General features: G+C 42.2%; 1 protein-coding gene across 1 annotated transcript in view; it reads left to right on the top strand.

Moving 5' to 3' along the window:
- ADCY2 (adenylate cyclase 2) overlaps positions 1 to 27,565 on the top strand; it is a gene marked incomplete at its 5' end in the record, with an annotated part of 280,603 nt that overhangs the window by 224,323 nt on the left and 28,715 nt on the right. The window contains 3 exons of the mRNA XM_081088883.1: positions 9,402 to 9,539; positions 15,639 to 15,758; positions 21,869 to 22,038. Of these exons, the coding sequence (XP_080945009.1) occupies positions 9,402 to 9,539; positions 15,639 to 15,758; positions 21,869 to 22,038 (428 nt within the window). The remainder of the gene's footprint in view (positions 1 to 9,401; positions 9,540 to 15,638; positions 15,759 to 21,868; positions 22,039 to 27,565) is intronic.

Here is a 27,565-nt window from a genome sequence, read left to right as displayed (position 1 = left end):
TTCCTAACCCAGCCCTGTCGAGCCCACGGCCAGCTTTCCCAGTGCCTGCTGACTGGGCTTCCTCTTTGGTATTCTTATTTGTATTATTTTAGATGAAATGATCCTCAGTGAGTTTGCGTCAGCCCTGTTTTGTTCATTATCGTACTTTAGGCTCTTGAACCACAAGATAAATATTTAATATCAGTTAGCTTGAAGGAATGTTGGGTTGCACCCAAATGCAACCTCCTGGCACCACTGCTCAGAAAATGTACCACCATGTCCTCACACACCCTCAGTTCTTCCTTGCTGGCAGCTCTGAATTCAGCTCACCATCGCTGCATCCCTGCTCCTAATTCTGGCAGGCTGCTGGCCAGGGACATCCTGGCCCATCACCCTGGAGTCCCCTCATGTCATATCTCATTAGGCGCCTTGGCATCAGTGCCTCCACAGGTACTTAGCTTCCAGTGGCAGAGGCTGGTTGGCATTTCAGAGTTGTAAGCTCGAGAGCTGAAACAGAACCCAGGACTCTGGGGTGCCATGGGCTTCAGTGAGTTTCCTATTCTGATCATTCAGAAGTTTCCCCCCGTGGAAAATAATGCAGAAGGAGTTGTGAGCAGATCTCTTGAGGATGGAAATGGAGACTGGAGCAGGCTCATAATTATCAGTGTGTTAATTATAAGATCTGCAAAAGTTTCCTACCCTCGGTTAAAATTCTTTAACAGTGGTTCTCAACCTTCTGGCCCTTTCAATACAGTTCCTCATGTTGTGACCCAACCATAAAATTATTTTTTCATTGCTACTTCATAACTGTAATGTTGCTACTGTTATGAATCGTAATGTAAATATCTGATATGCAGGATAGTCTTAGGCAACCCCTGTGAAAGAGTCGTTTAACCACCAAAGAGGTCGCGACCCACAGGTTGAGAACTGCTGCCTTAGAAGAAACACACATTCTACAGTTAATGAGACAGAACCTTGCATTTGCTACAAACTTGCCCTGCAATGTACAACAAGTAGGTGTTAGAGCCAGAATCTGAATCTAGCCTGAGAATTCTTAAAATTAATTGGAGACAGGTTCCAGAGGGCCAGTCTATATGTGGAGTCGCCAACAAACAAGTCAAGTGCCCAGCACTAGACAGTGATGTCTATGTTCATGGTCACTGGCCAGCACAGCACTGAGGGTGCCTTGTGTTGACTGCTGAGCACCCGTTGATAAAAACCCTATATAATAAAAGCCTAATATGCTAAGTGGCCAGTCATCCAGTTGTCCGCTCAACCAATCAAAGCATAATGTGCTAATGATATGCTAAGGCCACTTAACCACTCATTATGACATGCACTGACCACCAGGGGGCAGACCTCTGAGTGGTAGGTGATCTTGCTGGTCATGGCCTGGAGCCCTCCCTTCTCCCTCCCCAGCCCCGATAGTGCACCAGTGGGGTCCCTCAGCCTGGCCTGCATCCTCTCGCAATCCAAGACTCCTCGGGGAATGTCAGAAAGCCGGTTTCGGCCCGATCCTGCAGGCCAGGCCTAGGGACCCCACTGGTGCACAAATTTGTGCACCTGGCCTCCAGTTACATTCGTAAGTCAAGATAACCTCACTTAGAACCTCATTTGTATTCTCCTCCTCTAGTCTAATTTACTAAAATACATTTTTTCAGATGTCCCATTTGATTTAAAACTGGATTCTGGGGAAAGTATAACTCCATTAAAAGACTTATGGTAAAATGGAAATAAAATGTTAAGTTACAAATATATGTAGACTCTAAAATATTCGAGTAAGAAAGTACCCTTAATATTAATACTTTGCAAAACATTTTCACATATATGAGCCCTTCAAAGGTTTTTCATATATATTATTTGGTAAAACAATCCATTTTATCTAAGAAACAAAGACATAGAATAAGAGATTCAAGTTCACATTTTCATTACAATCAGCAATAAAAAAAACAACTGTTATAGTAGTAATAATAATAATGTGTACATTTTCTGCCTGGTTTAACTTTCTAAACTACATGAAGTGGGCTAACATCTTGGTAACAAATAGAGCACAGTGATTGTAATGAAAAATACTACCAAACACACACACACACACACACACACACACACACACACACACACACAGAGAAACAACACCAAAGCACCTTTTAGAACAAGTACGCCAGATACACCAAATGAAAATGTTAGAAAATGTCAGAAGACCTTTTCCTCTCGACGTGGTGGTCTTGTGCTTTGTGCAGCGGAGATAATATGATGCCAGCCTCCGACCTTGCTGCAGGCAGAGATGAAAGCACAAGTACGAGGTCTCCTGGGGAAGAAAAGTCGGTCACACACCGGCTGGTAGGAAAGCTTTCTGCCCCACCGGAGTGTTTTTCCTTCAAGTCTATTTTCTCTAATGTCAATATAACTACCAGCTTTCTCTTGGTTCGTATTTTCCAAGAGAAAGTGTCCCTTTTCCATCTTTTTTTTCAGCTTGTCCTTGTCCTTATGCAGGTTTTAGTTGTACATGTGATAAGCAACATGCAGCTTTATGTTATTGGCTCAGACCCCAAATCCCCCTCTGTTACCTGACGAGTGTCATACCCTTCAGTGTATTATAATTACTGCTACAAACTCATTTTGCTTTTTTTTTCATCCCTCATGTATCTTCTTTGTTTCTACTTCTTTTTTATCCTTTCCTGCCTTCTCTTGAACCAATTGGATTTATTTATTCTCCTATAATCCCTCTAGCAACTTGGAAATTGCAAATTCTATTTTCTTTTGGTGATTAACTTAAAACATGTAGCTGTGCACATGACTCACAGAGCCTATTACTATCTCCATCTTCTTGTTGAAGAATACAGGGACTAAGCACTAAGTCTCTAAATCTAATCCTTCTTTTCCATCTTTCATCTTCTTGAAATTAAAAACTCAATAGAAGCATAACCAATGGACACAGACAGTAGGAGGGTGAGGGCATATGCTGGGGGGGGGGTAGAAGTGGCCGGGGAGAGGTCAATGGGGAGAAAGGGAAACATATGTATTACTTTAAACAATGAAGAAATTAAACTTTTTTTAAAAAATTTCAATAGTTATACTGAAGGAGTGATAAGAGCTGAAAAACTAATCCATAAAATAACACAGAAAGACAAAGAGTACTGTTTAAATTTTTCTAAATTTAAACTGGTTTTATTATTTGTTATTTATTCTCGTTGTTTGCCGATTTCTCACCATTCTCCATGAATATCGTTCCTTCGTCCAGGACTCGGTATCCATATTCTCAAAGGATTATTCCTTCCTTCTCTAATCCTTTCAGAGACAGCCTGTGCATAAAATATCCACTTACCTTTTGTCTTGGAAAATCATCTGTTTTGATAGTTTTTATAACAATTTGAAAACATGAGTCTGTATTTTCCTGGACAATAATATGCTCAGGAGAAAGCTACAGTCTAGTGGCTGTTCCTTGGTAGATAATATGTCTTTTCTTTCTGGTTGTTTTTGTAGTATTTATTATTTGTCTATCATGGGCAATAGATTTCTTTTGTTAAAGTGTAGGTCTACTTTTATTTTTCCTGTTTGCGACTCAGTGTGTCGCCTCAACCACAGAGCTCATATTCTGTCCAGGCCCACAAAATGTTCGCCCATATCTCCTTGTATTTTGCCTCTTCCCCAGTCTTTCTGTCCTGTTTTTCTCAAACATTCATTACAAGTATGTTGAAACTTTGTATTGTACTTTCCGTGCATCAGTGTCTTTTTTATATTTTTCATCTCTTCGCCTTTCTGTGCAGTTTTATGTGTAATTCCTCACAGACATCTTATCCTCTTTAGAATAACTCTCTTGAGTTTTTAATGTCAGTATCCACATTTTAATCTCCAGAGAGTCTATAAGGCTCATTTTTTAAAAATATCTCTTATTTTCTCTTAACTGCTCATTTATTAAAGACTCTAACTCATCCTTACTCCTTCAATCTTATTTTATAGGCTATTTCGGATTGGTATAATATCTACAGATCTTCTTGTGCTAATTCCATGATCTCTTATGTCTGTTGAGTATTTCTTGTGAGGCCCATTGTCTTAGGTAATTTGTAATTTTTTTTTATTGTGAGGTCATGTTCAGTGGAAATGGCTTCCCCACAACTGGGACATGCTCTGCACCCAGTAATGTAAAGTCTCCTATATAATAAAAGGCTAATACGCAAATTGACCAAATGGCAGAACCACTGATTGCTATGACGGGCACTTACCACCAGAGGGCAAATGCTCAATGCAAGAGCTGCCCCCTGGTGGTCAGTGTGGTTCCACAAGGGGAGCACTACTCAGCCAGAAGCTGGGCTCATGGCTGGTAAACGGCTCAGGGGTCCCAGACTGTGAGAGGGTACAGGCCGGGCTGAGGGACCCTCCCCTACCACCCCCGCCCTGCACAAATGTGCACCAGGCGTCCTTTATAAGCAGTGTTGTTCTTTCTTCTGCCACAGCCCCGAAGACTTCTTCTGGTTTTTGAACTGATTAACAACCCCTCAACTTGAAATTCTCATTATGAAGCAGATCATGTAATTTCAAACCCAACACCTCCATTTAGAGTTTGAATTTGTCATTAAAGTTTATTAGTGCTTCCCTCAACCAATTCATGGAGTTCTTCTAGACTTGTTTACATGGAGGGAACAGCCTTCTGAGGCCGCTGGTTTTATTCAGGGGTCTTGCGTCCAGCTGCCCACCATTTGCAGACCCAAGGCAGCATCTTCCTCCCTGTGTTCAGTCCCAGGACACTGTTTCTCTAGTACTGAGCTGCTTCTTTGTTGCTGGCCCTTGGGAATTTCCTTTAGGGTTCATCATGAAGACAATGAATATATTGAGTAATCATCTATTGAGTTTGTACTAGCCGCTGAACACTGTGCTGCCTGTGGGAGCCCAAAGACCCGGGTGATGTGGTCACTGCTCTCAACCAGCTCTTCCTGTGGCCAGAGATAAGCATTTCAGCAAAGACAATGCGATGTGGACAGGCTGTGAGTGCCATGAAGTGGGTGAATGACGGAGGAATGTGGCTCACTCAGGAAGTACAAAAGAAACAGGTTGATTTTGTAAAATATGATTGATTGAAATAAAGCATCCTTTCTGAAAGAAATTCAAGTACAATTAAGTAATCAAAGCACACATGGCAGTCTCTGTGACATTAACTGTTGCAAATAATTATCGCTGCCATTCAAAAATACAGTCCTTGGCCAACTAAATGCCAAAGAAGGTGTTCCTCTAGACAAATACACAAAAGTACATGTTTATCTGAGAAATTTCACCATATTTGTCAGGCAAGATTTTAAGATAAGTTTTGTGTTTCTAATAATGCAAGCTTGTTACTCAGCCACTATGACATAGTTATAATTTTTCTGAATGTTGTTCTGAATTAAAACTTCGCTTGAGATAAGCATCTACTTATTTCCAGGTACTTAATTTTATTTTTTTAAATGGACAGTAATGAAACTGCAAAAGCTTTTATAATTACTGCATTAAATTATATGGTATTTTAGAGTGAGAGACTACCAATTGTTTCCAGTGCAAAACATTAAAAAATAAAAATAAGAAGAAAGGAAGGGAAACATTTTTGGTGGGAATATTTTTTTAACCCAAATACAGTGCATGAACACTTTATTGTATTTTTCTGTGGAGAATATTTTGCCTTTACTGAATGAAGAACATTGACATTCACCCTATACTCTTTCTAGCAAACCACACTGCTCATTTTCCCCAGTACCATCTCTATGATAGGGTTTTCATATAAATTTATTTTATTTTTCCTTTACATCTCCCACTACATTTAGTACTAATACCAAATTTGTCAGTGGGTGTGGCATTGACAACCAAGAGCATTGCTAGAAGCCCCACAGGGAGCTCACTGTAAGTAAGAGGCAAACACAGGATACAGTGAGACCCACTGATGATCAGGAGAGGGAGGAAACAGAGTTGGGTAAAATTATGCCAGTAATTAAGCCGAAGATCAACTAGAGTGACTAACCTGGGCTCATTTCCATAAGTAGCATCTTCTGAATAAATGCTGAAATGTTCTTTGAGATATTATTTACTAGGGGCCCAGTGCATGAATTTGTGCACCTTTAAAGGAACTGTGGGCCGCAAGGCTTCAGTGTGCATACGGCTGGGTCTTGGTCCAACCTCCGTGCCCCCATCCGGACCCTCCCACGTGGCCCCCGGTCCCCTCTCTGCTGGCAGCCCCACTCCCGCTGCTGCTGCTCCCACACACTGATAGTGCCAGCCCCACTCGCACCCACTGATGGCGCAGAGCAATTGGGTTCGGCTCCAGCAGCGGGTGCAAGTGGGGCCAGCACCATCAGTGGATGTGAGTGGTGGCTGCCGGCCCCGATCGCCCCTCAGGAGCAGGGGGAGGTGGAGAAGCCCTGAGGGACTATCGGGGCCAGCAGCTGCTGCTTACACCCGCTGATGGCGCTGAGCAATCGGGACCGGCATCGGGCGCCAGCAGTGGGCGCAAGTGGCAACTCTGGCACTAGCTGTGGGTGCAAGTGTGGCCGGCGCTGACAGTGGGTGCAAGCGGCAGCTCCAGTGCCAGCAACAGGTGCAAGCACTGGGCAGGACCTAGGCACGCGGGAGCAAAGAATTTTCAGTAACCACCAGAGGCTCACCCCGATGACAGCGACCGGGGCCCCACCTTGGTCTGGCGCTCCCGCTCTCCTGCTCCACCATCCCACCGCGGCTGATGCCTGCCATGTTCCACGCACACCCCCTGGTGGTCAGTGCACATCATAGCAACCAGTTGTTAGGTTGTTCTGCCATTCAGTCTATTTGCATTTTAGCCTTTTATTATATAGGATGTTTCATTAGGATGGTATAAATTTTGACAAACTTATTTTTGCACCCAGAACTTTATTTGAATACTTAACCCAAAACAGAATAAACTGAAGTGAATGACCATGTCAAGATCCAATTGTAATTTTTATTCAGGACTTCAAATCGAATCAATGTTCCCATTTTTTCTTAGTCAGATCTTTTCTATTTTAAGATCTTGGTCTTTTTTTCTCCACTTTTCTTCATTATTGGTTCCTTCTGCTTCCATAATCTTTATCTCCCTCCTCTTCTTCCCCAAATGTCCCTATAGTTCAGCGTACTCATCTCTTATCTTCTGTTTCTTTGTCCTTGCCACCAGCAATGCTTACCAATCTTTATATTTCAGTTCTATTCACTCTGCCTGAACTCGGTCACAGGAGTGAAAAGACTGGGGTGGCTGCCTGCCTCCCTGACCTTGAGAGCAGTGAATATTTCTCATAAGTTTAAACATGCTTGCTGGGGGTACTTTGAGGCATACATGAACACTGAACAGGAGACTGACTGGAACCTACTGCGTCCTAAATTCATTATCCTGAACCCCGTGCGTGCCAAACCCATGGTCTTCAGTGAGGTGCCCCAAGTGTTTTCTTTCTAGGGGTAAATAGGAGCGTGAAGGTGTTCCCGGACACCCTGCCACAGGTTCAGTAGGCACACGTGGACCCCGATTTGTAATTCTGCCCAGCATGTTGCAGGAGCAGAAACAATTTCACGTGTGTCTGCCCACATCTGTCTCAGTAAGCGACTAATCTCTGCTCAAAGTATAACATATTCCTATTAGCTCATTTGGCAAGATTATCATCATATATAATTCTAAAATTTAAACAAAGTAATTTAATTTCAAAAATAAGTCTGTGCAGTAACTAGATAATATTTTACCTAAGAGTGATATGGAATCTGAGCTGGCTTTAAATTTTTCCTAGAGTAATACAATTTTGCATTTCTGCCCTTAAACATATTTATTATCAAATTTTTTGATAACTTCTGTGTATAGGCCCAAAATCACTGATTTTAACAATACTTTCTTAAACAAAAACACTAATTCTAGTTGATTAAGATGCAGATACATATTAATTTACCAAAATCAAACCAAATGCCATCATCTTCTAATAGATGGCTACGACATTTTATTGAATCTCTGCTTTTTACACTTTGTTATAGCTTCTCCTCCAGAATATAAATCTGATTAGGGTCTGTGGTAGTAAATTATTAAAAGTAGCATGCATTAACTGATAATGATGTAAGCATCCTCGGATGGGTGTCCTCCAGCTCTGTGACCCTCCAGGACACTGCATGTTCACAGCATGAAAGTGCATCTTATTGGATGACATATTTAATGCCACCACCAATCCTGCTCTTCAGAAGCCTGAGGTACAAATCTGGCTCCTCCCCTGTTGCTGGTAGGAAAATGCCCTCCAGAGCCCCACTGTGTGTGCCTTCTGCCACCAGCCAGAGATTCGGCTGCTGGCAGCCCCTGGAGTGCAGGGCAGCTCATGCTTCCAGACAGGCTCTAGGACAGGGGTGGGCAAACTTTTTGACTCGAGGGCCACAATGGGTTCTTAAACTGGACCGGAGGGCCGGAACAAAAGCATGGATGGAGTGTTTGTGTGAACTAATATAAATTCAAAGTAAACATCATTACATAAAAGGGTACGGTCTTTTTTTTTTTTTTAGTTTTATTCCTTTCAAACGGGCCGGATCCAGCCCATGGGCCATAGTTTGCCCACGGCTGCTCTAGGAGAAATCAGAGAAGGACCTGGGAGAAAATTAACTTGCAGAAAGTCTCACAACAATGGGGGTGTGATGCTGGGCTGCTGGGCTTGTTCTTTAAGCTCACCTATCTATCTCTCACTTTTTATTATAGAATCTCATTTAATTCTTACATTGACATTTAACATATTGCAATGCTTATGTTTTTAAGAAATATATGTGTACATATGCATATATGTGTGTATATATATATATATATATATATATATATATAGAGAGAGAGAGAGAGAGAGAGAGAGAGAGAGAGAGAGAGAGAGAATAAAGCAGAAAGAAGATGTGAAAGATGTAGAGAAATAAAGGTGCTGTTTATTATAGCTGTCAAGGAGTATTCTCTGCTTGAGTTTTATGGAGGTCACACCAGTTTTACCATTGTATTAACTGAGTAGTATTTGACAGTTGTATTTCTATGATTAGCTACATGTTGGTCTGTTTTCTACATAAATTGGCTAAATTTCTGACAACTGCTTCATCATAGCTGTGATCTGAGCCCCAACACATCCCACAGAATGGTTTAATTAACTGACATATTTGTTTCTTTACCAGATTTTTTTTTTTAATATAATTTTAGGTCTATTTTAAAGGACAGATAGTCGCAACTTACATTTATTATAAACATTTAATTAATCTATTCTTACTTTGTAACAGTGATGCCAACATAACGTAACAAGGTGTGTAATCTGGTCTGAGCCCCCAGCAGAGGACAGAGCCTACTTGTCTACTCTTGGAAGAATATTGGTGCATCTTGTGGTTTTAAATATCATTAACAAACTTGAGAGAATACATAAAATAGCCATGCTTTTTCTTTATTTCTTCCTCTCTCTTCCTAGCAATGCAGCAAAAAGGCATCTGCCTCTCTCCTGTGGCTTTTAAAGTCCTCCGGCATCATCGCGAACCGCCCCTGGCCGCGGGTCTCCCTCACGGTCATCACCACGGCCATCGTTTTAACCATGGCCGTGTTCAACATGGTGAGTCACAGCTCCGACCAGGCAGGGGCTGCTTTGCTTCCAGGGCTTGTCTTGGTGGGATTTTCAAACCTTGCTTGTAGCTTCTTTGGCAGCACCAATCACTGCCTGTTAAATTCAACATCCAACCACAGCTACAGCAGCCTCGTAGGAAAAAGGATGCTCTCTGTGAGAGCCACGGAGAGAGGGGCTTCTCCCAGCAGCTCCCAGCTTCTTGCTCTGTGGGGCCCTCGGGTGTGGAAATGACACTAAATGTCAGCAGATAATCACTGAGGAGTAACAGAACCATCAAATTAAGGACAGTGCAGTGGCTGGGTGTCGTGCTCTGGAGTTTAAAAGGACTAATTTCAAACATCAGCTCCCACCTTATCAGCTGTGTGATTTTGGAGAGTTTTCTTACAGTTCCACGGGTTGCATTTCCATTTTTCAAAAATGAGAACTGACACTTCACTGCCAAGGTGGTGGTAGGGTACATGAGCTGATGTTTCTACCACACTTAGGATGGTCCCAGGCATTTAGTAAATATTTAACCAATGGTGGCTCTTACTATAGTGATATAATCATGACTGCTATATTCTTAAAATACGCAGGTGGGTAATCAGTGCACGTGGAGACACATCCTTGTCATTATCCTGACGTCACCATCATTAACCATAAAGCATAATGTATTTCAAATGGTGGATGCTTTGCTAGTTATTGGAACTGCAGGGTCTTGTGAGGTACAGTCCTCGCCTTTCAGAAGCATAAAATCCGGTTGAGAAGATAGAGTCTATGTATTACACGATAAGACATAGTTTTCATAAATGAGACAGCATTCATTCAACCAAAAATATTCATTGAGCATAAATATGTGCCTGATACATTGCTAGATGCTCAGCAGCCAAAGAGAGTTCTCTGCATTCCAGACATTCATAGTGGAGCCTAGGAGACGGGCAGCAGGTAAACCCGCTGTAAAGAGTCCGAGGGCCACAGAGGTGTGTAAAGAGGAGACAAGGGGAAGGGACAGCAGGGCCTGCTGGACTGAATTATAAAGGATGGATAGAAGGAGTTTGTGAGATGGTGCATGAGAGGTGAGAAGGAGGGAAGACATTTGCCATCTAGGACTAGAAATAGGGCAGCCATTTGTATTAAGAAGTAGTAGAATATAAAGCTGAGGAAATAGATAAGGATCTTGAAGGTTGACTTGGGCTCAATTCTCAACATTATACTACAGAGCCAATAGCTTCTCCTGACACACACCTGGAGATCTCAATGAGGGTGATGCTAACTGGAAGCCAGATGGACTGGGGTGCCAGCCACAAGGTCAGGATAGCCTCTTCATGTGCTTCGAAGTTGATCTTAAGGACACCTGCAAAGGGGGTGTCAGAGAGACGCCATAGCTCGCCCTCTTCTGCCTACTTCCAGTGCTATCAGGAGGTGGGTGTATGGATTCCTACGTGTTCAGATTCCTGTATTTTCTCCACATGGTCAATTATAGGACAGGCATGCTAGCTCTCCACACCTCACCTGTCCATATGCCCCCCAACTCTGTCTGGGAGCTCCCCTGAGAAAGGACATGAAGTCCAGACCTAATGTGGGCCTCCCCAGTCACGGGTTAGTGACAGGTGTGACTTCTGCCCCATGCATAGTCTTGGAGATCAGCCCATGGAAGAGGCTTTGCCCCTGTAGGCAGTTAGAACTAATGGTGCCTGTGAGGAGAGGGCTCAGCAGTCAAGCCCACACAGCCTCGGTTTCCCCCAGGACCTCCTGGTCCTTGGTCTTTGTTCCTATGTGGATTTTCTTGATGTGTCAGGTCCACCTTGGGAACTCCACCATCCTGGGAACTCCTCTATAAAATAAGTGAGTGGCACTAAGCTCTTCTCCCCTCCTCCTGGACATACACAGCAGCTGAGGCCTCTCTTCATACTGCAGGCATCATGAGACTTCCCCAAGGGTTGGGGCCTTGTCTTCTAGGTCTCGGGCATACCTGGACCATGACATCATTTATTTCCAACGAGAGCTTGATCCAAACTGCCTGGCAGACACCTGGAAAACTGTGCCATGTCGGGACCTCCAGCAAGTCCCTCTAGAACTGCCCTGCTTTAGCGGGACTTGAAAATGCAAGGACCTAAGTAGTCAGACAACCTGAGGCATGTGCTTATGAGGAGCCCAGACCTACAGGCTTTCTGTGAGAGGACCCGAGGGGATTGAGATGGTGGCTCCAGAGCTGTCCTCAGAGCACTGGGTGGGGAACGTGAGATGAGGGACTCAAGACTGAGACAAGAGGTATTTCCTAGAGCCTGTCTGCTTATGTATTAGTAGCCATTAGGATACTTGAGCTTTCTGCACAGGCAACGTTACGGTTATTGCAAGGGTGTGAAAGCATCGCAGGGAAGGAAGAACAGAAAGGCCAAGGGCAGGGGGGAGTGAGAGCCTATAGAAACATGAGTGTGTTTCCTAAAATGTCCTCATGCTCCACTTGGTAGCATGCAAGTGGGCATTAGCCCCGCTGCTCCCAGTTCCAGGAGAGCGACCAACAAGCTCCAAGGGGAGTTTTGGAAATAAAACTGCAGGAGACAGCTGGGTCAGAATTACTAGTAAACTCCACCTTGAGGGACTGGGACAGAACACTACGACCACAGGGCCCACTAGCTAGAGGTCTCAGTAATTCTAACAGACACATGGTGTTCACTCTGCAAGGGGTGATTGCCGCAATCCCCTTATCATTCAGCATTCTTATCCCCCAAGAGTGTGTTCACTCACCTGGGCAGGCACAGAGCCCATAAAACACACTTCCTGAGAGTTGACCTTCTCCATTGGCTGCCCATACAAGTTAGGAGAACAAGACCTTTAACACACCATCACACACCTAGAAAAGTGCCTTCCATGTAAGGGGTGGCTACTTAATAGTTACTGAATAAAAGAATGAGTGAATGGACAGGTAAGCACACAACCCTTCCAGAAAGCAACCATTTATTTTGGTAAAATCCACTTTGACCTTATAAAATCAAGATAGATCACCTAATTTTTTGATGACAGAATCTACGTGGGAAACAAATCAGTTTTAGAAGCTAATTGTATTTCACAAAGGATAAGTAGTAATGATTGACAGGCAGTTCAGTCAATGTCTAAATGTTTGATGAGCTGAGCATTTGGGAGATCGGTTTCACAGTAACTATGATCCCTTTGGAGAGAAGAGATACATCTTCAGTACCAGAAATACGTCTTCCAGGGCCACTTTTTCCTCACAAAGAAAGGAATTTATTGCCAAGTGAGATAGAGAAGTTTTTAGAAGACATGCTAAAACTATGATGGATGATGTGTGAGAGAGAAAGGAAATAAGGTTTTGCTACTCATACTGAGCTCCCTTCTGTGGCAGCCCAAGCTGTGGGGCGAGGACTAAACAAGAGTACTTTTTCTCTGCCCAGTGGAGAGGGAGAGGAAGTCAGAACCACTCAAGCAGGTGCTGTCCCCATCCATGCAGGAGAAACAGCATTTTCCTTGATACCTGGGGCCCTGAAATGGGTGGTTGTTCTCCATCTGAGCTCCTCATATATTTATTTCCAAGAATCATCATAAAACACTATGAAAGCAGACATTTGGTACAGAAAGGAACTAATTTTTCTCTTACTAGAGAATAACTATGGAGCTTACTGATCACAGAAGGGGAGGAGTTTGTTCATACGAGGGCTGGCTTTTGTCACAGCTGCAGATTTATAGGGAATGTTGTCCAGCTACGCGGATCCGCGCCTTCTTGAATTAGGACTACACGAAGCAGACTCAGGGTCCTGTCCCCAGCCACACTGTAAGGTGATGTGACTACTCTGGGCCATGCTCGTCACCCAGTGGTGCTGATGCAGATTCAGACACTGGCCAATCGGAACTGAGCATGAGTGAGGTGACATGCAAAGGAAGTGGGCTCCCAGGTCACTCACTCATATCCGGGGACATAGCACCTGCATTTTAACAGCACTTAGGGGGTCGTTAGGAACGGTGTCTCAGAGGGGCTGGCTTTTAAAATCTCAACACACAGTGATATAAATGACAAAACACCCAGGTCAGTTGTATTGAAAATGAACTGTGAGGTGTTAACAGGATATTTTAAACACCTGGTACTCATCTATGTAACACCATACACCCCAATAAAAAGTGGAGGAAACAGTTATCCAGATTTTTATCAAATACAGAGTTTCATCAAACTGCTAGTGATCTGTGTGTTTTGTTCCATTTTAGTTCCAGCTGGCTTAACCTGTATGAGAAGCTCAAATCCTCTGCCATTTTTTTCTGACATTTTGACAGTGTCATCCTGTGACTTCCCACGTCATTTTGCAATCTCTTCTGAGAAACTTCCCAGAGAATGTAATCAATAACAGCTTTATGAACCACCTAGCCCAGGATTAGCCTTAGTCAACTGGTAGTCTAGCCAGACTTCTAATTCCAACCAAATGACAAGCAAAGCACAATGATGTCATCAGGCATAAAACAATATTACATTGCATGTTCATAATTTAATATTGCTTGGAAAACATAATTCTGAGAGGTTTTAAATTTTCTGAAAATTGTAAAATTTGGAAGTGAAGGTAAAAATATGTAGTGTTCATAGGCCCTTTATTAGGACATCTTGTCCAGGATGAAGATATTATTTTCCTAATGATGACAAAGTTTGATGAATGTTAAAATTGATCTAGAGAGGAGTTCCTCAAATAATTATGATTACTAGAAATTCATTCTGTGGAGAACATTGTGGCAGTTTAACCTGGAATGGAGAGAAATGTGGGATTAATAACAATTGAGGATTTGCCTGGCTATATGTAGGATGACATGAGTTTGTTATTTTAAAGTGACTAAGAAGACAGACTGGGGAAATTGACTCAAAATTGCAGTGTGATGTCATATAGACACAATGAAGAGTTTCTTGTCTTGGGGGTAGTTAATAAATACTAGAGAGAGCGTGTGCAAAAGGGGCTTAATGGAGCATTGTTAGGTATAGTGAATGAAGTTCTCTATTGAATTTCTCTATTGGTTTTCAAATTTAAACCATCATGTTTATGGTAGAGCCTCCTTGAAAGACTGTGTTTTCACAGGATGTACCTCTACCCATTGTACAGCAAGAATTTATTTTCTTCTCTATAGAGTGATATAATCAAGATATTTTTGTTAATAATTTCAAGATCCCAGGTCCTTGAGACTAGTAACCTACAAGCTAAACTATCTCCTATTTTTTATTTTTTTTATTCTTTGGTATTTAAATAAATTTTATTTGGGATCTGTCAAATATAAATTTGTAACATTTTGAAGCCCAATGTTTACCTTTGCTGTTCAAACATTTTTTCATTTTTCCCAAAGAATTAGCACATTTATAGTTCAACGATGGGTTGTGACATTTTTGACAAATTCTTTGGTAGTAAATAAAGAAATCTACAACATTTGAGTTTTCAAATCAGCATTTTGATTTTACCAAATGATATCATGGGTAGAAACACTGTATCTAGTATCATTTTCTCAGAATTATCTTTAAAAAAGAAAATAGGATCCTTTTTCCAACAGTGCTAAGACTATGCATCCTCTGAATTTTAATCCCCTGTAACCCTGAGCTGCCAAGCATTCACAAGTAGTAGATAAGATGTTGATACCAGTTATTGCATTTTGCTCATAAAATTAATTTTTTTTCTTAAATCAAAAACTCATAAACTCCATTGACTCATTTAATGTTTGAAGCAAGATGGTGAAGACACTGCAAACATATTCCAAAGGCTTTCATTTCAGGACAGGGAGTTGGGTGTCTGTATGCGTGGTGATGTCACCTCAAATGTAATTCTAACTGAGCCAGTTTTAATATAATATTTAACAGAGGTGCTTGTGTGTTCTTTAACATCAATCCTGCAGTTCTATACTTCACTATTAAGTGCATAGCACAACAATGAATAGTCACTTATTTATTCAGTAGAAATTCTCACAGTTTGAAAAGCGGATGGAGCTACTGGCATCTGAAGCATAGGTGCTGGTTGCCCACATAGTCCTGCTGACTGCGGGTGACACACAGGCACCATTAAATAGCACCGCCTACTAACCCTTCCATCTCCTTTGCACTAATTCATTGAAAAACAAACATTTTCTTTGCAGTTTTTCCTGAGTGACCCAGAGGAAACAGTCCCTCCAACTACCAATACATCAAATACAAGTCTTTCTGCCTCAAATAATCAGGCAGCGATTCTGCGTGCGCAAAGCTTGTTTTTTCTTCCGGTAAGAGCATTTTCCTCGTTAGTATGGCTTTTATTGTTTTCCTGGGTGGCTTTTATTGTTTTTCACCTGTGTGATGATATGGCCTCCAATTTCCCACCTGTACTGGACTTCACTTTTCTTCTCTGGTGTCAGTACCTGAGTAGATCCTGACCGCTTAAGAACCACCAGCCTTTCTTTTTTATCTTTCTTTTCTTTTCTTTTCTTTTCTTTTCTCTTCTTTTCTTTTCTTTTCTTTCCTTTGGAATATATCTTTATTGATTTCAGAGAGGAAGGGAGAGGGAGAGAGAGATAGAAACATTAATGATGAGAGAGAACCATTTATCGGCTGCCTCCTGCAGGCCCCACACTGGGGATAGATCCCACAACCCTTGCATGTGCCCTTGACCGGAATCAAACCCAGGACCCTTCAGTCCACAGGCCGACACTATCTACTGAGCAAAACTGGCTAGGGCCCACCAGCCTTTCTTAAGAGAAGTCCTGGCTGGCTGGCACCATCAGGCACAAAAGCAAAGTCGCAATGTCATTCTGCTACTCTCACAGGTGATTTTTGCCTTTATTCTTTAAACTGGTGCATTTCATGGTATGGATCCCAGTATTTGGCATTCAATTACATGTCACTGAATTCCTGGGTTCCTTGCTCATAGATTTTGTGAATTGTTCCAGTAAATTCGTGTTGGCTCCCGGATGCTGTGATCACAGGACCACATCTCCTCTCTCTGCCTCTGCTGCAGTACCGGCCAGTGATTCTAGCCTCAGATAATCCTTACAAACTGACTCATTTTAACCAATGTCCAAAAAGGCTTAGATTGGAATTTTAAAACTGACTAGCACGTCAGTGTTTTAAGTAAAAAGAGGTAAATCAGTTATTTACGGCTTAATAGGTCTTACCCATGAATTGTTTGTGGGGGGGAAAAAGTCTTCTGATACTCTCCTTTTCATTTTATGAATAATCATCTGAAAGTAGTATAAATTATTAACAGTTACTTTCTGTGTTGAGGGTGCTGAATGAACTAGTTTGGAGACTAAAATTGGTCATTTAATATGTGCACTTTTAAAATGTCCTGCCAATTTTTAAAACTCCACTAGCAATGGCAATAAAGGTGATTTACTTGCCTCATTCCCTTTTCGCTGATTTGTTCTGTTGACATTTGGCTTGGATACTTTTTGCCATTTCAGTTTTCTGGGAAGCTCACTGCTCTGCGTACAGAGAGTAGGGGTGTCTGGTGTTCTTTTGAGGCCAGGGCTGTTACAGAGGCAAGGTGACCAGGGTCCCTAGGAATGTCACTCTGGGCTCGGGAAGAGAGGATAGCATAAGCTTTGTTCCTTATCCAAAGGGTCCTGGCCTTCGTTTTAGGCATTAAACCCCCATGAGGATTTGACATCATCTTTTCTATATTAGTTATGTGACTAGTGAGAGATGGGTCTCATGATGACTTACTGGCTGTGTCCTCACTGGGCATCCTTGAATGGATGGCATTAGTACACATGGTCCATAGGACAGTGGAGGGAGAGTGACTCCAAGCCGTCCTCATGTGACATTCACCGGGCACTTAAAGTTTAACATTTTAAAGATGCATTTTCATAGGAAAGAAAAGCATAGCCAGCAAAGCACTTTTTAAAATCTCTCCATCCAATATTTTTGGGTAGAATGACTCACCATGCTTGGCACCACGAACGGCAACTGGGTGATCATTCTGAATTTCATTTAGGTAAGTCTGTATGATATCTTATTTTCAAAAGAAGAAAATCATTAGAAACCCAAGATGGGGAACGGTAATATTTACTCAACCTTAAAAGATCCTGAAAAAATACACAATAGGCTCTTTAAAATCTAGGCCCCAATTAGTCAACAGGCCACTATTGTTCCAACAGCAAGTCCTCAAGAAGAGGTTTATGGTGAGCTTCGCCCAGGAAGCCCCGCGTGCTCATGGGCTGGCTGTATAGAAACTGCTTTATTAACTCACAAGTTTAGGTGTTCCAGGGGAGCCGGGAAACACCCCATCTTCCCCCTTAAAAGATTTTTAGAAATATTAGGAAAGCCATTTTGTGGAAAGGCACAAAGTGTGCCTTGTTCCTCTCAAACCCCATCTTCTTTGATATCTGAGGCTGACCAAGGATGGGGAGAGTCCCCTTCATGCTGTGGGTGGTACAAAGTGATATAACCTCTTAGTGGTCATTTAATAGTTCTCGAAAAGCACAACACAGACATACTTTTTATTCTGCAGTACTAATTCTGGAAATTAATTATAAAGATGCACAGACTTAGCTACAAAGCATTCATTCAAGTGTTTATGTAACATCAACAATAAACAAGAAAGTAAAAGAGCCTTAACTGGTTTGGCTCAGTGGATAGAGCACCAGCCTGTGGACTGAAGGGTCCTGGTTGCGGGTTCAATTCCCAGTAGGAGGAGTGCAGGAGGCAGCCAGTCAGTGATTCTCTCTCATCACTGATGTTTCTATCTCTCCCTGTCCCTTCCTCTCTGAAATCAATAAAAACATATATATTTTTTAAAAAAGTAAAAGAAAGAAAGCAACCTGAAAGATAAAATAAATGTATTTAAGTAAATTGTTATTTAGTTACATCCAGCCATTACAAAAGATGTTGAAAAATATTTAATGACACAGAAATATATATTTATGATGCTATTAATTGAAAAGTATCATTTAAAAACAACCAAAACAGCCGAAACCGGTTTGGCTCAGTGGATAGAGCGTCGGCCTGCAGACTGAAGGGTCCCGAGTTCGATTCCGGTCAAGGGCATGTACCTGGGTTGTGGGCACTTCCCCAGTGGGGGATGTGCAGGAGGCAGCTGATCAATGTTTCTCTCTCATCGATGTTTCTAACTCTCTATCTCTCTCTCTCTTCCTCTCTGTAAAAAATCAATAAAATATATTTAAAAAATAAAAATAAAAATAAAAACAACCAAAACAGTATAAACCCAATTTTATAAAATAATTGTACCAATAATAAGTAGAAAAAAGGCTGGAAAGATATAGACAAAATCATTAATAGGATCAAGTTGGATGTTGGGGATAATAGGAGACCCTTATTTTTATATGTGTGCTTTGTATATTTCCTAATTTTTAACATCAGATGTATAATTGCTGTAGCAGAAAAAAAGCTAGTTTTTAAATACCCAACGAAATCATTCATCAAGGATCTTTGCCATGTCGGCACTCTGTGCTTTACCAGGCATTTATAGCATTTCATTGGGAAAATATCCTTGAGGTAGATATTATTGGAATTTCCATTTTCCAGGTGAGGGAACTGAGGCCAAAGGCGTCTTAAGTAGGAGCCCAAGATGCCAGTGGCTGTTCCCTAGGTATTAAAATGCAAGTTAATGTCATTGATTAACTATATTAAAAGTGCTTATAACTGCCAAAACCGGTTTGGCTCAGTGGATAGAGCGTCGACCTGCGGACTGAAAGGTCCCAGGTTCAATTCCAGTCAGGGGCATGTACCTGGGTTGCGGGCATATCCCCAGTGGGAGATGTGCAGGAGGCAGCTGATCGATGTTTCTCTCTCATCGATGTTTCTAACTCTCTATCTCTCTCCCTTCCTCTCTGTAAAAAATCAATAAAATATATTTTTTTTAAAAAAGTGCTTATAACTATATAATCTTAGTTAACTTAATATCAACTAACATTTTTATTTACTTTATGAAATAACCAAAAACTCATAGACACAGACAACAGTATGGTGGTTGCCAGAAGGAAGAGAGTTGTAGCAGGGTAGTAAAGGGTAAAATATTAACTAGTATTAATAAATTATATTATTCAGTAATTAAAATATTAATGATTGCTAATTTAAATATTAATTAACAACAATACAACTATTAACTAATAGTAATATCTTTTTTTATAAAAAATATCCTCAGATGAGGACTTTTATTTTATTTTCTTAAATGTATTTCTTTATTGGTTTCAGAGAGGAAGGGAGAAGGAGAGAAAGATAGAAACATCAATGAGGAGAAAGAATCATTGATCGGCTGCCTCCTGCACACCCCCGACTGGGGATCGAGCCCACAACCCAGGCATGTGCCCTTGAGCCAGAATCGAACCTGGGTCCCTTCAGTCCGCAGGCTGACGCTCTATCCACTGAGCAAAGCTGGCAAGGGCGCTAATAGTAATATTAACTGTACCAAGACTCTATAAAAATAAAGTTATTAAAATAGACCCTAGCAGCAGTCAGCTCACGAGCTACAGCCAGAACCCTGGCCACCCGGCACCTCCCTGGCCGGCTGCCTAATGCAACAGTGATGGCTGATCTTCAGGCCTCCCACCTGGCCTGCCAGAGCCATTGCCCCTCATTCGCACACCTTTCTGTGGCTAGATTCAGGGTCCCAACTTACCTTTCATTAACTCCCAGCATGGCCTTCAAGAGTTCTAGAAAGGTGTTTTAAAAGCAAATGGACCCAGAGCCTCCTTTCCATTTACATATGTATTTTCGTAGCCATCCCCAAAATGTGAAAGCTTTTTAAAAGCCTAAAAATTAATTTTAAAATATGAAACCATAGGCAGGTTTGCATAGATATTTGCAAGCTTTTATCTCAAATTAGGGGTGCTCCAGAAAACCTTTACAATCCTATCTGCACCCAAAAAAATACCCATGCACACATTGATACACGTGTTCATATAAGTGGCTCCTTCTTCTGCTTGTCATGCCATTAGGCAGAACTGGTCGATCACTTTCATTCTGATAATGGTTTTCAACCTAATTTTCTCAGCCGAATCCTTTTAAAAACCAAACCTTACAGAGAGCCCCAGTTTATCATCCTAACAGCAGAATCGGTACAGAGAAGGAAACATGGGGTGACCATGACCCCTGCAGCTCATTTTCAACTTTCCTTTCATCCCCAAGAGCAGGACTGATGAGCATTGAGTATCAGTAGCCTCCAGACAGCTCACTTGGATGACCTCAGCTGGGGAAATAAAAGCAAGAGCTAGAATGACAACAATAAGCAGATTATACATGGCTCTGTTCACGTAATGAAACCTGGGTGGAGTAGCTTACAAAGTGGGCTGTTTTATACAGACAGGGTTTATCAGACATCAGTCAGATCTGTGTGTTATTAAAGTTACTAACTTTTCTAGTGCTGTGTCTGTTCCGAGAATGCTAATATAGTAGCAAAACTGCTTGTTCGTAAAAACACCATATTAACAAAAAATAAAACAAGGCTTTGTGAGAATGACAACTGTTTCCAGGGCTCTGGGCTCCAAGCTTTACTTGTTCTTCTCAGTGACCTGCAAGGAGGACACGATTACCCCCATTTCACAGATGACGACGCTGTGCCACAGGCAGGCGAGGTCACTGACCTCACCTGAGTCAGCTGATGAGTGAGGCAGGATGGATCCGGGGGTGTCCTGACTCAGCAATGTCCACTGTGGTCAGTAGTGAGACAGTGCTAACAGGCTGGCCTGAGCTGCTTCCAGTGGACTAAACGGGTGGCAGGTGCCCGCTTCTCCCTCCCACTTGGTTCTTCCTATTTTTTCCGGGGCCTGTCTGCTTCCGGGATATTCATGGCTCACCCTGGTCAAAGATTTCAATTTTAAAAATCCTTTCTGTTTTAAATAGTCCTTCTGACAAACAATGTCTCTTTTAATAAAATATCTACACTTTCTTATCCTTTTAATAGAAATACCAGTAACGACTTATACCCAATTAAAGAATTGAAAGGCCAACAGGGCGGGGGGATAAAATGGACACATATGTAATACCCTTTGTAATACTTTAAGCAATAAATTAAAAAAAAAATTTTTAAAAGATCTGTTCTTTTTTTTTTTTCACTTTCAAGAAAATGACACTGGCTTATCATTATACATCTTCCGTATAGATTTTTAAAGAATTATGTCTGTTTGGCAATGTGCCTGATTATTTTTATTAAACATGCTAAGCTGGGTCAGCAAGCCATGTAATGAGTCATCCTTTTCCAAATCAAATGTGCGCAGGCATTGACCACCGTATCAAAGAGGAGAAAAAGGCATTTGCTTTCCCATGAGATTTGTAAGAATGACCAGTGAGCTTGGTGGTGGTCCCGAATCTTAATCCTTCTTTCAGCATTTCTCAAAAGAGATTCTAAGTGTTGATTCAACGTATTTTCCTGTCCCAGTACTTTATATACAGCTGCATTCTGGGGCTGATATCCTGCTCGGTTTTCCTGCGGGTGAACTACGAGTTGAAGATGTTGATCATGCTGGTGGCGTTGGTGGGCTACAACATCATCTTTCTCCACACTCACGCCCACGTCCTGGACGACTACAGCCAGGTCTTATTTGAGAGGTAACCGGCTTCCTCCTTTTTCTCCTTCCTTGAGTGTGGGATGTCACTAATGTGAGTGTGTTGAGTAAATGCAAATTAACAATAGCATTGTAATTGGAACTCATTGTGTGAGAGTTTCTTTGAAGCGATGGTTCAGAAGGGTGCTGTGTGGTTTTTATTATACATTACCCAGAATATGTATTATCATAAAAAGAAGGTATGAAGTGGTGTAGAGATGATTTTGTTATAATCTGTACTGTATTACTCTATTGATAAGAATAAGCTAGGGTTTCTCACCCTCAGCATTATTGATATTTTTCTGAATAATATCAATAGTGTACGGTTGGGTGTGGCTGAATAATTTTCTGATGAGGGGGCAGTCCTGTGTATTGTGGGATATTTAGCAGCATTCCTGGTCTCTTCCCACTAGACTCCAGACACAATCCCCTCCCCCAAAGCCATGAAATCCAAAAATGCCTCCCAACATATGTACCCTGCAAGGCAAAATGTCCCCCCTCCCCAGTCCAGAACAACTGAATCAACACACATAAAAATACTGGAATCTAAGTGGATACATTCACAAGTTACAGTGCTACATTCCTAAAATACCCTGGTATGGAGGGAGTACTCCTACCACTGTGTCAATTTTCTGTTCTATGAAGAAACTGACTTTCAAGAAAAGATATGACTTTACTCTCCCAGCCTTAGGACTGGATGCTGAGAGAATGGTCCTCTCACGGACACTCAGGTTTATACAAGGTTTCCTGTGACCAAATTACTTCCATAAGCTTTTAATGAATATTTATTCCCTGCTTGAAAAACAATGTTTTAATCATTATGATAACCTCCCTCTCACATTTTAATAGCAAGACAATGTTTTATAGCAAGTGTTCGGTTTATTTCTGGACCCACCAGACTTCACGTGTCTTCTATGAGCAGGCTGCATGATCCTCCATAATATCTCTATGTTCCTTTTAGTATAAAGTAAATGCCTTCAGTATTTGCATGGATTTGTTGCTCCAGAAAGATGGTGGTTGCTGACAGTGCACGGCCATGTACGTCTTCGGAGGCCCAGAGCCAGGGACACTGTGTGAACCTTTCGTGCCGATAAGAATGCTTTCAGAAACACAACCGCACAGCATTCTCTTCACCTAATTTAATTTTCATCCTCCTCCACACCATGAAATCCAAATAATCTGTAATCAAGCTCAGGGTAGTGGAGTTGCAAAAAATGTATAATTGTATTAAGGAAATTTTTATGATTCCTTAGCCAAGATGAGAATGAAATCAGAAGTTAATTTTCCAATAAATTCTCAAAAGCACCCAGCAAACATGCTTCAGTATTTCTGTACTGTATCCAGAAAGCCTGTATTGAATCCCTAAGTAAATGCGGCATTACTGATTTTTATGCGCAGCTGACGACGCTACTAAATTCCCTTTATTAAATTTAAAGCTCCTGAATGCGCGACACAGCCGAGGCAGAGGAAGAAATTAGATTAGCAGGTTACTGATGGGAGAGATTTCCGTGTGGGGTCTGAGAGAGACACCACCAGCCGCAGTGGAGCAGGGCTTGGGCTGAAGGAGAGTAGCTTGTACCCTCAGCTTTTACCCACTTTGGTTTACTTCAAGCTCCTTTGTGTCTGCTACTTGGTTCTGTCTTTCTACTAGCCTTAAAGCTAGGGAGGGCTGGAAGGAGAAGCCCAGGGGCCTGCCTTCTCTCCCAACAGTAAGCCCGCATCCTCTCCCGGAGGGATGCACCTGTCTCCCTCTTCCTAATCTTGACCTCAAGGTTCTGCCACCTTTAGACCCGATTCCCGAAGGAGCTGCCACAGCACTCCCAGAGCATCCCTCTGCCAAAAGATAAATCTTGCTGACATAACATCAAATTTTCTGTAATGTCAGCTTAAAACTAACCCCATCTGAGAAACTCCTAAGGGGGCAAGTTTAGAATTCCCTCCTGGTCTCTCAGCCTCTGTGTGTGCTTGATACAACCCTTCGATTCATGCCAGAGCCCAGATCCACCCATCCCAATGTTTTCTTTCTCTGCTGAGATTCCAGAGATCCCCCATCAAATGACTGATAAAGTTGCCTCATTTTCTGGTTTGTTGATGCTGACACAATGCCTTCAGATAGGAAACTAGGACTAGGATCCTGACATGGATTGGTGCCTTGAGAGTAGATATCCCAAGTCCCAAGCCACAGGTGCCCTTCAAGGAGGCAGCTGGCTTAAGGAGTGCCAGGCAGCACTTCCTTTAATGACCGAGGGAGTGTGTGTCATTGAAGTCACATCTTGGTCCTTTTCCTCTTCTGACCTGTTTCTGGTCACCGCATCTCTGCCCCCAACACACGCTTTTCATTCCTGGTGTCCTTCTTTCGGGGACAGGTGCTTGCCTGTGTGGCAGTCACTGTCCTTGCTGCCCACCTCGGCCTCTGGGCTGGCTCCTCATTGACATTGAGTGTTCCCAGTAGGCCTAATGTGGCTTTGGGCTTTCACCCCTGGGTGTGCCTGAGGACTGAGCCACACTCCCATCCCACAAGGTCAGGGAGTATCCCCCGTGGACAAATCTGTTGCCTCTGATGTCTGCCCATCCCTTTTCTATGGTACATACACTGAAAATTTTCATAGAAACTCTTGATTCAAGGAAAGAGCAGATCTTAACCAGGTACCACTGTGGTGTCCACAGTGCCTGAAAGTGAGCCTGGCACCTTGTAAATGGGTGCTCAGTGAATATCTACTGAATGAATGAATAAAAACAGGCTGTGCTCCTGAATATACTGGCTCTAATGACACGTTCACCTCACCTGCTGATGTGTCCATGGAGGAAGAGGCTCCTTGGAGATGTGTCTTTCCAGGATCAGCATCCGTTTTGTTTATGCCTTAAATGTCAAGAGAAAATATGGGAGGGCATCTCTGTTTATAAGGCAGTGCCCAGCCATCGTCTCAATACACAGTTTGGATAGTGTTGTTGTCCTGTACGTGAGTTCACCATGGCCCACGTTTCAGAGGGCTCCTTCAAACCAAATTTGACATGGGTAATGGACAAGCCAACAACATGGTACAAGCCAACAGGGCAGGTTTTGCCAGCAGGGCTAGCACAGAAAACAGAGGTATGCACTATGAAGTATGCACGTATGCACCTCCAGATCAATGAAAATTCAGAAAGTGACATCAAACGTATTCTTACAGATTCATGAATGTGGAAAGTCAACTTTTCAGGAGAAAAAAAAAGAAGACTACTTTGAGAGAGTATGACATTAAAAATTCGAAATCTTGCCATTCACGACAACATGAATAGACCTAGAGCATATTATGCTAAATGAAATAAGCCAGAAAGAGAAAGACAAATACCATATGATTTCAGTTATATGTGGAATCTAAAAAATATAAAACAAATGAACAAGCAAAACCAAACAGAAACAGACCCACAGATAAAGAAAACAAGCCAATGGTTGCCAAAGGGACGGCAGGGGAGAGGAGAGGACTAAAAAGGAAAAATAAATAAATAAGCAAAAAAAAATGCAAAGTATGGAATGAACATGACAAAAATAGTTTCAACTCTAATGTAGTAGTTTAATTGAATTTAATAGTTTTAACTCATTTTGCCTTAATGACTTGACATCAGAATAGTAATTGCAGATTCTTTTTTTTTTCTTGGTAAAGGAATACAAAACTCTAAAATATGTTTTAACAGTTTTGATGTGCATTTCAGTTATTGATGATCAGTCATATAAAAATTTGAAAACTAAATCTAGAGTGGAGGCCAGCAGCGTCTCAGTACTTAACATTACCTGCCGTTCTGTGATTCTGCTATGTCACCGCAGAAGTTTCTGGTATTTAGAAGGGCCAGAACGAGATGTATCTTAATTCTTTGGCATTTACAACACTCCTCCATCTTGTCTGTGAGGACAAGATATTTTGCTGTAGCGATCGATAAGGATTCTGGTTCCTGTCCATGACACTGTCTCCCTCAGCCCTCGGCCCTCGGCCCTCGGCCCTCAGCCCTCAGCCCTCAGCCCTCGGCCCTCGGCCCTCGGCCCTCGGCCCTCAGCCCTCAGCCCTCAGCCCTCAGCCCTCAGCCCTCAGCACTCAGCCCTCAGCCCTCAGCCCTCAGCCAGGGCCTTCGAGGACACTGAGTGCTCTTCTTGGTGATGGACGGTGATAACCATTGATATTGCTGGAAGCTGTTTTTGTGTCAGAGACACTTCCCATGACAAATGCTTCTTACAGCATCTGCAAGACAGTGTCCGGTTTTTCTTGGAAGCTTTTTCCTTGCAGAACTGAAAAATCTCAAGGGATGGATGTTACCATTTCGTATCGACCCAGAAATGTGCCATTAAATTCAAAGAGGTTTCAGGCATGGAGAACAGAGTGGATGACCAGGGGCCTAGTAGACTAACCAGCTCTGTTTAAGCACTTAAGTTAATGTTGAAATAATATTATTTTCAAATTTTCTATCTCAGTTTCTCTTCCCCTTTTGAGTTCCTCATAAAATAGATACTTTGTGGACAGCATATAAATAAAGTATATAAATCAGCAGCAGCCATACTGGTGCCCGGCATCATTCAGAGGCTCTGGATTGTTGCTGGTAGAAATGTCTACATGATTTTAACTTCCAGATCAGCAACAGCTTGGTATCAAGGGTAGTGATGCAGATGCTCAGGCAGACATATACCGCTGAGAGCTGTGAGTTAGGCACCTTCGATGTGGAATTGCTCTTCTTTCCCTGTGTCTAATGGAAAACCCAACAGCTAGAATTCAAGATATCGTGACATATTTTGACAGTGCCCTGACTTGGGGTCAACTGGTGATGAGCCCACTGAGAGCCTGGAGGAAGAACTGCAGAATTAACCACTCAGGAGACAGGCCAGGGAGCAGGGCAGACTCCCTCTGCGGTAGACAGTCTGGGCGTATTCCAGAGCACCTGAAATTTCCTTGAAGTCTTCTCTTTTGAATTAAAACTGTATTTCAAATTTGCATTCCAACTCATAATATGTCCAAGTTGATGTTGAAATAATATTATTTTCACATTTCCTATCTCAGTGTCTCTTCCCCTTTTGAGTTCCCCCACCCTGTGCCATCTCCAGAAAGCAAGGAACACACACATCTCCCTGTGACTGGCAGTGGGACTGGAGGTAGATAATCTGAGATGCCTAATTTAACAAAAAAGCAAGTCATCCTAGGACAACTCAAGCTTTCTTTTCTTCTCCAGAAAGCAGCCATCAGTGAGCAATTTCGTTGTCTAACCTAAAACAGAAAATGTCCTGTGATTTGGACCCATCTGCAGGAAAATACTCAATTCTGGGCTGTTTTGTTTGATTTTAGAATGAAGGGAGGGAGAAGATTTCCCAGAGCCTGTGCCCACAGACTGTACAGAATTCATACTTCTTATCACCAACTCTCCCATCGGTGGTGCTGCAGCTGTGCACATCCCTTACCGTGTTAGTCTGTTTCAGCCCCTGCATGTTCCGCTGGGCAAGTTTGAACACCACTCTGAAAAGGCATGAGGCTTTGAGCTGTCTGTCTTTGGATGACACTGGGCCATCGTCT

This window comes from Myotis nattereri (assembly GCF_964212035.1).
Source record: "Myotis nattereri genome assembly, chromosome: 4".
NCBI lineage: Eukaryota > Metazoa > Chordata > Mammalia > Chiroptera > Vespertilionidae > Myotis > Myotis nattereri.
Note: the sequence above shows the minus strand (reverse complement) of the source record. Positions and strands in the feature narration are given on the sequence as shown.